Genomic DNA, 15,747 nt, shown 5'->3' with positions numbered 1-15,747 from the left:
ACTCCTGCAAAAAAAAAAAAAAAAAGATATAGAGAGAGAAAGAGAGAGAGATGGGGAAACAATCTGGGAGTTTTTCAAAAGATTAAATATAAAGTCACCCTATGACCCAGCAATTTTCCTAGGCATATATTCAGAATTGAAAGCATATGTCCGCACATGCATGTGCTGTACAAAACAATTGTACAAAAATGTCCCTAGCAGCACTGTTCATAATAGCCAAAAATTGGGAACAACCCAAATGATGTGTTAACTGATAAGTGTATAAATATAATGTTGTAGATCCATATAACAGTATATCAGTCATCCATAAAAAGGAATGGAAGTACTGAAATGTACTATAATATGGACAAACTTTGAAAACATTTTGCTAAGTGAAAGAAGACAGAAATAAAAAACCACATATCACATGATTACATTTATATAAAATATCCAGTTAGACAAATCCACAGAGACAGAAAGTAGATTGGTGATTGCAAGTGAGTAGAAAAGGGGTAATGTGCTAATAACAGTTGTGAGGTTTCTTTTGGGGTGATGAAAATAGTTTGTTTAGAATTAGTAGTGATAGTTGTAGAACTTTGTAAGTATACTAAAAATCACTTTATTGTACACTTAGGGAATTGTATGATATGTAAATAATATCTTAACAAAAATAAGTAGATCAACTCTGTTTCTCAATCCAAATGAAATCAGGTCTTGCTAATGGATGAAAACAGATGTTATCCAATTCTGATGTTGCCTAACTAGTGCTGCTCATTTACAGGAGGGCAAGTTGCTATACTGTAGTCCTTACCAATAAGTATATACTGAAAAGTACATATCTGTTATTATTGCTTTATATATATTTGAGAGTGACTACAATAATGAATTCTGCTCCAAAACAGTGATCACCTTAAAAGCTGCTGGAAATAGAGGCATATTTATAAGATGTAAATTATTCAAATACCACATGTGTAAATAAGATGAAAACATAGTCATATGCAAACACGTCTCCCAATCTTATTGAGTTAAGAGCTTGTAAATTGTGGTCCAGTTTGAAATCTATTTATTCGGGTCCTAACAAATTGGAGGCTTTGCACCATCTCCAGAGAGCTGACTCTGGTGACTGGTTTAATTTTACATTTGTTGGACTGGAGGGTGACTGGGACATTCAGGTGTAAACACGGATTGAAACTGAGGATCCAATAAAACGCTGATTTGTTAATTGAATAAAGCATCTAAAGGAAGTCGATCGACCAATTAGAATAAAACAAGAGCAAACAAAACTAAGAGCTGAATTTGAAGAATGGTCACTTTGGGTATGAAAAGAAAAAGTACAAGTGAAGGAGAGGAAAAAGACAAGCAGACTGAGAAGAGAAAGGTTCATTTTACGAAGTGACCTGCCTTTTTCTTCCTCGTTACCCTTGCTGACCTCTATACAACCTCTCACCTTCCTACAGGACTCCCAGTTCCAAGTTTAAGCTCCGCCCCATTCAGCCCAGAAGATTTGCCTTCACGCCAGGATTCCCGAGTCGCCTTTGGCCGGACTCTGACGCCGTGACTGGCCTTTGCGCATGCTCAGGGAGAAGTGCGCGGAAGGTGAAGATGGCGGCGGCCGGAGCTGGGGCCTTGGGAGTTCGATGGCTGAGAAGGGCTGTCGGGAACGTGGTGCCGCTAGGGGCACGAACAGGTCCGCGAGAACTGGCGAGGCCACAGTGTGGGAAGGGGATGCCAGAAGATCTGTGTGAGGGAAGGGAGGTAGTGGATATCGCGCGGCGTCTGTGCCCTAGCAGGGTTGGAGGTGATGGAGGGTCGCGCTGATCCGGTGAAGTCCCAGCCAGGCTTCGGCCTCTGCAGCTTTGAGCCTTCCGGGCTGCTGGCGAATGGGGTTGGTCTGACCTGTGCTCTTCTGTGCTTCAGCCTCCCACATTACCAAGGACATGCTTCCGGGGCCCTATCCTAAGACCCCAGAAGAACGGGCAGCCGCCGCCAAGAAGTACAATATGCGTGTGGAAGACTACGAGCCTTACCCAGATGATGGCATGGGGTGAGGTAGAGAGGGTCAGCTCGTACCTGGGTAGTAGTGGGAGAAGACATGATGGGTGGTTCTACTCTGACCCTTTCTCCCGAACCCTCTTGTGTCATTGGTGTGGGTGCTTTTCTTCGTGGTGAGAGTGGGTGGGTGAGCAGCTGCAGCCTAGAGGACCTCAATTTTCTCCTTGGCTCGGGCTGTTTCCTCAAATGAGGAAGCTGAGATTTTAATGGCTCCCTGGAGGACTCCCGAATAGCAGGAACCTTCCTTGGCTCCTTCCACAGCCCTGGGTTTCATTTAGATTGAGCATCTGCTGGGCTTAGGTGCTGTCATCCAGGCACGTGACCAGACTGGAGCTGCCTCACCTCTGTTGGCCCCCAAATTTGCTGGACTCCTGTCATGAGAACCTTATTTGTAGATGGAGTACTCTATATTTGTGTGTACGTCTCTCTTTAGGGCTGTGGAAATGGCCAACCTCCTTTCTCCAGTTGATGTTACCTCTACATACCCCTATTTCCACATATCATCCTTGTGGTTAATTACCTTTAGTGATTACCCTCATCTTTACTTTCTTCCTAGTATCATTCTTTCAATCTTGATTTCAGCATCTCCTATCCTTATTTTTCAGTTATTATCTGTGACACATGTCTACTTTTCATCATTTCCCATGTTTTAATTGTATTTTAGACAGGAACAGCCTTGGTAGCAATCTTTATAAGGTGAACCTGCGTTTGTTGGGGGGGGGGGGGGCCCAGCTAAGCAAGATGTCCTTTGAGGTGTTTGAGGCATGGAGAGGTATACTAACTTGTGGTTGAGAAACAGGGCCTATGAAAAGAATGCTTTTCCAATCTTTTTAAATTTTTTCCAGTTGGCTGGGTGACTCTGGGTTCGGACCATAAAATTTAGTTTCATTTTTTTAATCTGGTAAGGGAATCAGATAATCAATAAAATTGGTAGCTAAGTTCCCTTTTAGCTGTAACATTATAGAATTGTGTGACCTTTCTTTTTGAAAGAATTTAAGGAAAGTTTATATGTTATAATGTTTAGAGTTTGATGTCACCATCTAATTACAGTCTATAGTCTTATTTGGTTGGTTCTGTGATTGTGACTAGAACTTGAAATCTTGATTTGGGAGGCAGTTCATCTTTCCTTAGGTGAAGAAGTTATATCTGTCACTTGGTTTTTCATCTCAAAGATGGGAGACTGAATTGTCTGAGACTGCTCATAGCCCCTTCCATAATTTCTTGCTGTCTCTTAGGTATGGTGACTATCCGAAGCTCCCTGATCGCTCACAGCATGAGAGGGATCCATGGTATGAATGGGACCACACAGACCTAAGGTTGAACTGGGGTGAACCGGTGAGAAAATTTTCTCATAGCCCATTTAACTTTTTTCTCCTCCCTGTATCTTCTTGGAGATTCTCCCTTTAGCTCAAGTGGCACTTCTCTGTCCAGTTAATACTAAGCTTTTCTGCTCAAATAAATAAGGTTCAGTGATCTGAGACCTGAGGTTCCACATGTGTCAGGCACATGGAGCAGGACTTCTGGAAACAATTAAAGCTCTGTACTGTGAAAGTTGTACATGATTGAGCTGTCTCTGGTGAGCAGAACCTAGACTGGGGCCAGCATCTACTCTTGTGGTCCTTTGTGTCTCAGAATATTGTCCATGGCAGTAGAATGCTTCTGTCAAGCTTTGTATGAGGCTGTGTTCACTCTGGACTGCCTGCCTTTGCAGGAAGAGTAGTTTATGATGGTTATTGCCTTTCTGCCTTAGATACACTGGGACCTAGACATGTATATCAGGAACCGTGTGGATACATCCCCCACACCTGTGTCTTGGAATACCATGTGTAAGCACCTTTTCGGCTTCGTGGCCTTCATGATTTTCATGTTCTGGGTGGGGGAAAAATATCCCACCTACCAACCTGTGGTGAGTATTCCCCCGCCCCTTCCCGTGGTATTTGAGAAGTGCTTCCCTTGGCATACCTGCTTAGCCCCCTTTTCTGAGGGAGTGAAGTCTGGAGTAGGGAACCAGCCATTACCAAGCTTAGCTTCCTGGAGTCTTAAGAGACAGGAAGATAGGTCCTTACCCATTGGTCTGGCACCAGAGCATTGCTCTACCCAAACTTCTCAGTCCAGTCCAAGTTAGAAGACTCATGTTAGGAGTAGGGAAGAATGATAATGTTGAAGTCAGCTAGTTTTCAGAGTTGCTACTTGAGGATTAAACCAATTATATTTTGGTGAGTGATCTTTTAAGGTAGAGTCAAGGAATCTAGAACTGAAATCTTATGCTTTGTTAGACATTTGAAAGGAACTTTACAGTATTGGAAGCAAATAAGTGTCCACTGCAAGCATATACAGTTATATTTTGGTCAATGTAAAGGACATAGAAAATCAACTTTCTAGTTTTAAGGAAGTTTAAGAAAATTTAGTTAAATGACTTGAGCAACTTTGAAGAGATGTGGGAGTTTGGCATTGTGTACATATTTATGTGTATAGTGAATGTGTGCAAAATGGAATGACCTGCTCTGAGAATGTATGGTTAACTTTATGTTTTATCCTAATCAGTTTTACATGACAGCAGAATGCTCTTTGATTCATTATACACAGATGTGGCACAAGTTTTCACTTCTCTGGTTGTACACAAAGTAGAGTCACATATGGTTAACTTTAAATGCCAAAGTGGGGGCAAGGATGGGGGGACTTGGGTGGTGGGAGAAGTTGGAGAAAACATTTGGGGCAAGAGAAGACAAAGAGGGAGAAGGAGTGTGAGAGAGCCAAAGTAGAATAGGTATAGTCATATAAAATAGTTCCTAGATAATTAGCTGCATTGATTTCCTAGAGAGCTACTAAAAATTCAGATTTCTGGGTCCCACTTCTTAGAGATCCTAATTCAGTAGCTCCACAGTAGGGTTCTAGGATCAATATTTTCAACAATCTCCAGGTAATTCTGGTGAAAATCTAGACTTGGAAATCTCTGGGTTGTTGTGAGGTGAGATGATTGGTTAGATTGGCAGTTTTTATTGTGTGGCTAAAGGATCTGGACTTCATGAAGTAGGGATGTATTAATCCATTAAATATTTGGGTAGCCCCTACTGTGTATGACCATGCTGGGGATTGGGGTTGCAGTAATGACTTGGTTTGCCTTGAGTAGCAGGGAGCCATTTTTGGTTTTTGAATAGAAAAGTGCATGATGAAGGCTGGATTCTTAGGAAGATTAATCTGGGAATAGTCTCTAGCATGGATTGGAAAGAGAGGGACTGAAGGCAGGAGGCTGTTTTGTTTGCAGTTGGCTGCCCAATGCTACCTCTGCAGAAATAATCAATGTCCTGAAGGTAGCTGCTGTATCTATGCGCACTGACACGAGCCTTTCTGCCAAGCCCCAGGGGCTCCTTGCTGGAGAGTGCACATAGGGCTGGGGTGAGCACTAACTTCACTTCAGGAGAGCAAGAAACAGTGTGGCTCTTCCATTTTTCAGTTCTGTAAGCACATCACCCTTTTCTCCTCCCCTTGAGCTGTGTTCTCTGACAGCTGTTTGTTGGTAAAGCCAGCAGCCCCTAAAGCACGTCCCAGCCATGTCTCCTCTGTGCTTTCCCCCACTGCTGATTCTGCACGCCTCATTTGCTAGGCCACTTTAGTGGTGGAACCATTAGAGGCTGAGTGACTTAAAGGAGATTGAGTCTGTCTCGACCCCGAGAGAGAGTGGGATGGATGGATGCATTGTCTCATTTAGAAAGCTTTGACTCTCTTTCTCTCTCCCTCCCTTCCCCATCCTGCTCCCTTTCTTCCCCTCTCTCACAGTGTAGGCATCACTTCTCTTAAAATTTAGGCTTTCTCTCTGCCTTGGGCTGAGTAGGGAAGAGGAGTGCTGCTCTCATACCATTCCCAGTCCAGCTGGGTCTGAACAGAGGCTAATGTGTATCCATTTACCATGCATATTTGTTAACTCAGAGTAAGGATAGCTAGGTATGTATGTATATTGTTGCTTACCTGTGTTTTTTCCTTAGGGGCCGAAGCAGTATCCTTATAATAATCTGTACCTGGAACGAGGAGGTGATCCCACCAAAGAACCTGAGCCAGTGGTTCACTATGAGATCTGAGCAGGCACCATGGGCTTTTGTGCTCTCTAACCAGAACTCCCTCATTTCTAGAGATTTAACCTTAATGAAATCCCTAATAAAACTCAGTGCTGTGGTATCTGTGCCTCATTTCCCCTGGAATAGTCATTGCAGTGAAGAACTTCATCCTTTTCTTTTTTTCTTTTTTTTTTTTTTTTTCCCCTGCTTACTCTCTGTTTTTCCTGCTCTGGAATTGGAAGGCTGGGAGTATAGAATGGGGCAGCTAAACATAAGAAGATGTTTATTTGTTAATTCCATTGGAACTGTGCAGGTGGGCAAGAATTTTAATTGCTCCTTTTTCATTTATAGGGTCAAAGAAGAAGAAGTGTGTGTTCCTGACTTTGCAAGTTGTAACAAGATTTATTTTTCATGAAAAATCTTAATAATAGTGGTTAGTTTTTTTTAAAAAAAGTTGTTTTCTAACATGTTTCAAGTACATTATAGAGTAGATACATATTTGTGATCATCTCTGATCTTAATTTGTTAAAAGAATATGCATTCTTTGTTTCAAAGCAACTTCTAAAAAGTTGCTTAAGAAGTTGACCTTACTTAAATTTATGAATTAGAGGACAATTGAGTGAATTACTATCAATCCTTTTTATAGCTTTCATTACCCTAATGATTAATACAGAGGAAAAGTGTGTTTTTAAGAGTCTTAACACATCTGTTTTTAAGTGAACCACCCCATCTTCTGTGAGTCTCTTTGGGTCCATTTTTAAAAATTATACTGCTGAAAACTGACCTATAAAAAAGCATGTGTTTAGCAGGGCACACTCGCTAGACTGAAGCAGGAAGATCGCAATTTCAAAGACAGCTTCAGCAATTATTGAGTCCCTAAACACTTGGTGAGATCCTGTTTCAAAAAATAAAAAGGGCTGGGGATGTAACTCAGTGGTTAAGCACCCCTGGGTTCAATCCCCAGTACCAAAAAACAAAACAAAACAAAAACATAAGTTCAAAGTAAGCCATAGAAGTAAGCCTATTCAAGTTAATACAGGGTCTTTTAGTGGTTGTCCATGCAGTGAAAGAGACCTTTGTAAGATTAAAGTGGATGGTTCTACTGAAATGCCACTCTTTGAAGGTTCCCACTGACTTTTTTATTTTCATTCTCTGTTCTCTGTAGCATTTAGTAATAATTTATTTAGCAAATATCTGTGTGTCAAATATGTATCAGAACACTGATAGGCCTTGGGGACATAAAATGGCACAATTGCCTTCCAGTAGATACCTAGGTGAGAAGTGTGGGAGACCAACCTTGCACATGACTGAGTTAACTCCCCTGCTGGGCGATGTGGCTTCAGGCACCCATACTGCTAGACTGCCCCGCTCTTTTCTAGGGTTCCAGTGACTGTCTTTTTTGTGCCTGGGCATGTCTTCCTACAACCCCGTGGGTGGAGCTATGCTCACCTGTTCCTTTGTTATATTACCCCTTATCCTGTTTAGGATAGAATGTTCCATGGAAGTGCCTTGTGTATGTCCCCTTACTGTGCCCTTGGGTGTGGCCTACCTAGATGTCAACCTGCTGACAGTGGACATCATGAAGATAGACTCAGCCCCTTGAACCCTGACCCTTTGCCTCTTTTGAATAGCTTCTCAATAAAAGGGGATAGTGCGTTCTCTCTCTCCCTCCCCCCCCCTCTCTTCCTGCGGACCCTTAAGGTCAGAGGAGCTGTCACAGTGACCCCAAAGAAAAAGGTATTTGTGTCTCTTATGTGGTTATTTGTGCAGCCCAGTTAGCCCAGTTTACCTGGAGTGATCCCTGAGCCTTTTAGTCGTGAGAACAGAAACCCAGCAGAGAAGACTGACAGTTATAATACTAAGAGAAAAGAATTAGAGATGTAAGTTGAGAAAGGTGCACTTTTTTGTTTAATCAATTCTTTTGAAAATGACCTTATGTCTGGTTCAAATTTCTTTTGAAGAACTCCCATCAGTGACACTTCCCCCTTTTTCCCAAATTCTGGGTATTGCCTGAGGTTCGATTTTAAGCCTGGTTTACTTTTTCCCTAGGTCTCATCTGCTGTTGTGCTTAAAAAATTCAAGAAATATTTGAGTGCTTAGGTAGAAAGAATGGTCTAAGTACAGATAATGCCACAAATTGTCTCTTGTCTGACTCCCAAACTCCCAAGTCCACATGAAAAGGAACTCCAGAGTTGTGTTGCAGAGTTGAATCTCATCATCAGGTACCCATTACCCCAACTTGGTAGATAATTAGGCAGGAATACAACAGGCTTCATGCATTAAATAGTATTTTTGAAATCAAATTAGTTCCAAGAACTTCAGCTACCTACAGAATATTTTTTTTAAAAAATTGAAAATGCCACAGTTCCCACAACAAAATAAAATAAAAATCCCTTTACACACCCTCTTGGAATTCTCTGTTAATGGCACCACTATTTCTAGTCTCCCCTGCTCTAGAGCCACAATAGCTTGAACTCCTTACCTTAATCAGTCACAAGAGTCTTGAAGCTCTTCACAATCACTGCTCTATTTAGGTTTTCTCTCTCTATATATATATATATATATATTTTTTTTAAGACAGAGAGTTTTAATATTTATTTTTCAGTTTTCGGCGGACACAACATCTTTGTACGTGGTGCTGAGGATCGAACCCGGGCCGCACGCATGCCAGGCAAGCGGGCTACCGCTTGAGCCACATCCCCAGCCCATCTATTTAGGTTTTCAACACCTGGTTCCTGGATTGTTCTATTGGTCTCTTGAGTTCCTTCCTTCACCTCTTCTCTAAGGAGTTCCATATTTCTAGCCGCTGCATCCAAATTCATAATTTTCACTAACTCCTTGTTATCAGCAGAACTGTATTTGTAAATCACAGTCTGTATCTGGACCTTCTCCTGCCCCAGTCTCTGTTTCATTCATATATGGGAAATGCCCGGGCACCTATGAGCTGGCTTGGCCCCTTCATCCTTGTTGAAATATCACCTGTTCTGCAGGTTGGAGAGGTAACAGCCCGGGTCTGCTGTAGTCTTGCCCTCCACATACCTGTAGCCTTTAATTCAACCAGCAGTTTGTGGGTGCCAGTTATTACTGGACTGGACTGCATCATTGGCTGTCATTACTTCGAGGCTGGATAGCTTTTTACCTTTTCAATTAAGTGGATGCACTGATAGCCCCTGGAGCTAGGGACTAGGGACGGGTTTTCTCCCGCTTTGATGACTAGATAATGAATCAAATTAGTATTTTCACACTTCAGAGACTGTCCTGGGAGACTGGTTCCACTTGAATGGAACTTACTGGTCTGGGATTTGAACCAGTGCACCACACCTGTGATCACAGGCAGGTGAGGGAGGCTACATTAAAGCTACGGTCCTATTTGATACATTCTCTGGGTCTGTTCACCTCACGCTCAGCGAAGCGTCTGGGTAGCGGTTCCATACCGGACCAGGCTACTTTTGACCCTCTGCAGCCGCCGTCCACAGAGCCAGCTGGGCCCCAAAGGCCTTAGCGAGCACAGGCTCCGGCGACGGCTGACCCCTGACCTGGGCTCTCCGCGCAGGTGGGTTTTCCCCGCGGAAACCCAGAGACCTTGCCAGGGGCGCTATTCGTTCTCTGGAGAGCTTCTCCGGGAGCTTGCTAGCTGCTGAGACTTCAGCATGCACCAGCCCCGCCGGCTGGTCGAGTTCGCCCACGGGACTCCGGCCAGGGCTCCTCTCAGAGACCCTTTTAAAGCGATCATCAGATTGCACCCGGGCCCACTCTTCCAGCTGCGCTGGGGATGCCCAGCGGAGTCTCTGAAGCGCTTCCACGGCGCCTTTCAATCCAACTTGGGCCCAGACCTGGGGTGGTCAGGAACCCGCACCTGTTCTCTGCGTCCTGGCGGGAAGGTCTGTCACGACTGACCCTGGTGCGCCGCGTGTGGCCGACGGCAGGAGAGTAGCTGTGCTGACTCTCCTCCTTAGGGACTGGACTGCCAAGGGTAGCTGGCGCTCTCCTTCGCTGCAGATTGACTGGTCATAGCGCCCCGCCCCATCTCACCCCACTAGGGCCATAGCCAGTCTAACCCCCGTGGAGGCCTCTTTTTGCGAACAGGTGCCTCTGAACCAAGCAGATTAAAAGCCTGTTTTCCCAGTTTCTAGACTGCCAGCGATTTAAACCCTTTATGGAGTTTAGATTACTAAAGGGCTAAAAGTACGGGCTCTTGAGGCTGACTGGCGATCTTGGCCTAGCCAAGTTGTCTCTGTAATAACGATAGTATTTATTTAATAGAGCCACTGGGAGAAATAAATGAGATATTCATGTCAAATGCACAGTTGCCAATTGTAGCTCCTTCTTTTGGTATTAGGGGATCATTCCCCCAAATGTGACAATGGCTGTGACCAGCAGGTGGCACCGTGACTGAACAATGTAATCAGAGGATGCTTGATAGAGCCTCAGGTGTTTAGAGGTCTCTTGGAAATCTCAGTTTGATTGGCAGCCTTAAACTTTCTTCAAGGTGGAAAGTACATTAAAGATTAAGTAATATTACCTTCTGTTTTTGTAGGTCAGCAGATCACAGTCCTAGGTTTCCTTCCTCAAGTTCAGTGTCTTTATTTTTATTTTTTTAGTTGTTGATAGACCTTTATTTTATTTATATGTGGTGCTGAGAATCGAACCCAGTGCCTCACACATGCCAGGCAAGTGTGCTACCACTGAGCTGCAACCCCGTGCCCAGTGTCTTTATTTTTTTAAAAAAACATTCTGCCCCCTTGCTGTCATGTTGGGATGGGATTTTGAATATGCATTAGAATTAGATTGAAAGCCATACAGTTAATATGGATATCTGCATTCACTGAACAAATATTTATCAAGCACTATGTGCCAGTCATTGATGCAGGTACTAGTTTTAACATGGTGAAACAAAGTAGAAACAGTGCTAGCTTTTATAAAGCTTATATATTAGTAAAAAGAACAGCAATGCAAAAATAAATAATTACAAATTTCTATAAAGAAAAAAAATTGAGGCTGATTTTGATTAGGTGGGTCACCTCTCTGAAGAGGTTAGACTGAGTCCAGAAAGATATGATAAAAGAGTTAGTCATACAGAGGGTGAAGGGAAGAGCATTATAGTATAGGGAACAGCATTTGCAAAGTCTCTCATGTAGGAAAAACTCAGGAAATAATAAAAGGCTACTTTGGCTTTAATATAATATGTAAGAAGAAAAGTAAGAGATGAAGTGGTAGACTGGAGCTTGAATTTTAGATTCTGAGTGTGATAGAGCATTGAAAGATTTTATGCATGGACCTGCAGAATCCTAATTTTTGTTTTAGAAGTTCATTCCTGCTGTGATGTAGAGAATGAATTGGATGATGGATGTAGCAAGGAGATAACCAGCTGGAGATTATTGCAGTAATCTGGCTGAGAGATGATGGTGGGGGAAGATATAGAATAGAGAATCCCATTTTATAAGACTAACTTAAGTATCTTTGCTATGTCTAAGGAGAAATATTTGATTAGTAATTGTATATAAGAACTTGGCACTAAAAGGAGAGATTTGTGTTGATGATATTAATTTGGGAGTCAAACACATATGATGATATTTGAAGCCAAAGAAATGAACAGAATCACTGAGAAATTATGTGGTTTGATAATTTCTGGTTGCCCAAGGCCCAATGGTTTGATTAGCAGAATATCACCATTGGGCCTTGGGCAACCAGTGTGGTTAAATGTCTGTTGGGCTTTAAGGAATTAGATTTCAATAAAAGAGCTGTCCTTAGTATTAGGGGATCATTCCCCCCAAATGTGACAATGGCTGTGACTCAAGAGCCCTCTTGTATTTGTCAATCTGTGTTGCCCTGAAACAAAATCTTGGTGGAGAGAAACAAAATCAAATGTCTATTGATGCTCCCTGGATCTGGACCTTAAACTTGCTGGTTTCTATTTTCAGTGGGCCAAGAGGCATGCCGGTTTTCTGCCACCTACAGGACAGACAATGAAGCTGAAGGAACTTGAGCGGCCAGCTGTCCAAGTGTGGAGCACAGCCAGTCAGTATCCTGTGTATCTGGCCACAGGTATGGTGATATTGTGGAGCCACTGAAAGTACATACATTGAGGAAAAATTTAGCACCTATAATTCATTATTGAGTATCAGAGAAAGTTTAGGATCATAGAAAGGTGGGGATGACTCACTGCATAAGCAAGGGGATAGAGATTTTTTGGGTACCTGGGATTAGTCTTGGACTATTGTTCAAGGATAGGCCCCTTATGCTTTCTTTGGAGCCCTCTCCTGTCTTTCCTTTCCACTCCCTAACCCATTTATACTTTAAATCCATGTGTGTATTGTTGCTCATATGCTGCCTCTTTTTGACTTTTCTTGTACCTAGGAACATCTGCCCAACAGCTAGATGCCTCCTTTAGCACAAATGGCACATTGGAAATCTTTGAGGTTGATTTCAGGGATCCTTCTATGGACTTGAAACAAAAAGGAGTCCTTTCTGCCTCGAGCAGGTACTCTGTTTGGACTATTGATGGATATACGGGGAAAACCCTCATGATGATACTCATGAAAAACTCCTGGGAGTAGTGTGTACATCTCAGGAATCATGAGGAGTCAAGTGAGGGGAGAAGGAGTTTTGCCAAGCAGGAGAGAAGTTAATTCTGGGTTTATTTTGCAATAAGATTTTAAAAAACAACCAGCTTCATCTTCCTGGTCAGCAGCAGCAGCAGCAGCAGCAACAACAGACAGCACATATTACACAGACATCTCACCAGAGCCTGAACCACATGGACCTCATCTCTCTTTGAACCTAGAGATGTTGGCTCTTTCCTCTCTTGGCTCTTGTGAAGCTCACAATGTTATACAATATCATCCTTTTCTGCCAACAGGGAAGAGAATGAATGATCCTTCTCATTGCTGTTTGGCATTGATTAGGTACTCCTGGATTTCATGGCTCTGGAAGACAAGGTACTCATGGATTTCATGGGTGATATTGTGAAACCGCAATTAGGAGAGGGTCATTCATTCTCTTCCTAGTTGGCAGGTTAGGCTAGAGGAGGCCTTGTAGCCCTTGATAAGTTAGGTATTATTGTTCATTGAGCACATATGCGTGTGCCAGACACTGCTAGGAGCTTTATATTTTATTCATTACTCAAAATAAGCTCAAGTGTTAATTACCATTATTTCCATTTTACATGGGCAGGAACTGAAACTCTGAGAAGCTAGGATTTAAGTCTAGGCATTGGACTCAATGCCTTCTTTCCATTATTCCGCTGCTTTTTTAAAAAATGTTCCCTTTTCTCTCTCCTTTCCGCTGCATGCTCAAACCTCTTTTTTTTTTTTTAAGAGAGAGAGAGAGAGAGAGAGAACTTTTTTTTTAATATTTATTTTTTAGTTTTTGGCAGATACAACATCATCTTTGTTTGTATGTGGTGCTGAGGATCGAACCTGGGCCACACACATGCCAGGCGAGCGCGCTACTGCTTGAGCCACATCCCAAGCCCTCCGCTGCCTTTTTAAAAAGTATTTATTTTTTAGTTGTTGTTGGGCACAATACCTTTATTTTATTTATTTTTATGTGGTTCTGAGGATTGAACCCAGGGCCTCGCACGTGCTAGATGAGCATTTTACTGCTGAGCCACAATCACAGCCCTATTCCACTGCCTTTTTAAAGGTTTTGTAAAGGTGGGACTTAACAGTCTGAATCAATGATCTGTAAGTTTTTATCCCATCAGAAAAATGTGAATATTCATTGTACTCAAGTTATATATTCAATATAAATAATGTATGTTTTACTATACTATTAATAAAGTGTATTTTCTATCATTTTATAGGTTGAATGTATAAATCTTCTTACAGCCTAGTGAGTAATCTTGCTCACCCTATTTTGGTGATTGTTTTTCTAAACAGAGTATGGTAGCACATGCCTGTAATCTCAGTGACTTGGGAGAGTGAGGCAGGAAGATTGCAGTTCAAGCCCAACCTCAGCAATTTACCAAGGCCCTAAGCAACTTAGTGAGACCCTCTCTCAAAATAAAAAAAATAAAAAGGGCTGGGAATTGACTCAGTGGTTAAAATGCCTCTGGGCTCAATTTCCAGTACCAAAATAAATAAATTAAAAGGACTCGGGATATAGCTTAGTGATAGAGTGACCCTGGGTTCAATCCCAAGTACCAAAAAAAAAAAAAAAAAAAAAAAAAATTTTTTTTTCTAGAAGGCAATCTTATATCTGATGGTTGGTGAACCCCTGTGCATTTCTTAGTCTCTCTCAGAGATTAAATATTTAGGCAGAAACACTCTCTTCTTTCTTTTCACAGTTTAACCTAATAACAGAAAGTCTGAGAATATGCTAAGACCTGAATTCAGGTCTTACATTCAATCTCTTTTCCCTTTCTTTTTTTATGGTAGTCTCCTTTTACTTTTTTTTTTTTTTTTTTTTTTAAAGCTTCTTCCTGTGACTCTTCATTATTAACTAGACATACATTTTTCAAAATCTTCCCCTTTCCTCTGCTTTCCCTTTTCACCAAATATATGCCTCAGCCAAATTTGGGTTATGAAGATTTCCTTATTCTCAATCCATGAAGTAGCTAAGAAATGTTATCTATCAAAAATATCTGACTGAAAGAAATGTTATGAACCACTGTGTGGGTATTGAAAAAGGGCAGCCTGAAGCATGCATAGATGAAGAGAATGAATGGATAAGTGCTTCTGGATGCAAGCAGAATCGATGCAGATTAGCATGTGCACTGAAGCAAGTGATGTTTGGCTTGTTAGATGAAGTTCACTCAAGAAGAAATGTTTCTGGGCAAATTATAGTTTTATGTCATTGACTGCAGATATAGTGGCTTTGGCTAAATGAAGTCAGAGTCCAGTGTGTGATCTGCTATACTATGCTCTGTCTACACTGAGGTTCTAAGTCTCTGAGAAGCCTCTGTAGGACATATCCTCTAAATAACATGGAGTGAGTAGGTGATCTGTTTTCTATTGTTCTACCTTTATCTTAATTCTAGGTAGCCAGAATGCTGTGATATCTTTTTGGATGCTTATGTAAAAGATAGTACTCAGAAGGAAAAAAATAATTTTGTGTACTTCTCAGTTTTTCTGTTCTCAAGACTTGCATTTTTGCTAGAGGCATCAAGTTTATAGAGTGGAGAGAACATGGGCTTTGTTATTGGATAGACCTAGGTTCAAATCCTGGCTCTGCTACTTACTGTCCTTTTGGACACAGTATTCAACTTTTCTGGCTCTGCTATAAACATTTCTTCACTAGCAATTAGAGAAATGCAATTAAAACTATGGTGAGGTTCAGAATACAAAGTAGATACTAGGTGGCCTTGTCATAGTAGGTATTCAGGAAAGTAGTTTGTCTCTCCAATAGCTGTTGCTCCATTTCATTGCTTTCATTCTCCAGCTTGGAGCACTGCCTCCACCATTCTGATGTTTAAGGAAACTTGGATTTCCCCAATGATTTTAGCCTGGATGTGAACAAACTCTTTTTTACTTCAGTTTGCTTGCATGAGGTTGGGATTTTTCAAAAGAAACCTTACTAAGCAAATGAAAGAAAAATCCAAAGTGAAGTTGTGCATAAATCACGGAAACAAGAACTTTCACACTGCAGATATTTCTTCCTTTTTTTAAAAATAAAAATCTTATTTGTTCTTTTTAGTTATACATGACAGTAGAAAATGAGTTTT

The 15,747-nt window shown here is 41.7% G+C and overlaps 2 protein-coding genes across 9 annotated transcripts in view; both read left to right on the top strand.

Moving 5' to 3' along the window:
- The first annotated feature begins 1,510 nt into the window (after window positions 1-1,510).
- On the top strand, window positions 1,511-6,204 carry NDUFB8 (NADH:ubiquinone oxidoreductase subunit B8). The gene is made up of 5 exons (XM_081268495.1): window positions 1,511-1,666; window positions 1,897-2,023; window positions 3,267-3,366; window positions 3,782-3,937; window positions 6,015-6,204. Exons 1-5 carry the CDS (start codon window positions 1,582-1,584, stop codon window positions 6,105-6,107), a joined length of 561 nt encoding a protein of 186 aa, XP_081124621.1. The 5' UTR covers window positions 1,511-1,581; the 3' UTR covers window positions 6,108-6,204.
- The window catches only part of SEC31B (SEC31 homolog B, COPII coat complex component), a 35,482-nt gene continuing 25,924 nt past the window's right edge, over window positions 6,190-15,747 (top strand). For 6 of the 8 annotated variants that reach the window (XM_081268488.1, XM_081268489.1, XM_081268491.1 and 3 more), the window contains exons 1-3: window positions 9,538-9,636; window positions 12,005-12,128; window positions 12,441-12,564. In XM_081268488.1, coding sequence (XP_081124614.1) covers window positions 12,050-12,128; window positions 12,441-12,564 — 203 coding nt within the window. In that variant the 5' untranslated portion in view covers window positions 9,538-9,636; window positions 12,005-12,049. Of the gene's footprint in view, window positions 6,517-9,537; window positions 9,637-11,998; window positions 12,129-12,440; window positions 12,565-15,747 lie in introns of those variants that run through there. The other 2 variants (XM_081268487.1, XM_081268490.1) reach the window with 2 other exon arrangements.

Source organism: Spermophilus citellus, assembly GCF_964194105.1.
Source record: "Spermophilus citellus genome assembly, chromosome: 15".
NCBI classification, from domain to species: domain Eukaryota; kingdom Metazoa; phylum Chordata; class Mammalia; order Rodentia; family Sciuridae; genus Spermophilus; species Spermophilus citellus.
This window is presented reverse-complemented; position numbering and strand designations above follow the sequence as displayed.

Bases quoted from the DNA above. Each gene is read 5' to 3' on its own strand.
- NDUFB8 (XM_081268495.1), top strand. From the start codon at position 1,582: ATGGCGGCGGCCGGAGCTGGGGCCTTGGGAGTTCGATGGCTGAGAAGG. The intron at 1,667-1,896 runs GTCCGCGAGAAC...TCTGTGCTTCAG, and splicing joins GCCGCTAGGGGCACGAACAG to CCTCCCACATTACCAAGGAC. The intron at 2,024-3,266 runs GTGAGGTAGAGA...GCTGTCTCTTAG, and splicing joins TACCCAGATGATGGCATGGG to GTATGGTGACTATCCGAAGC.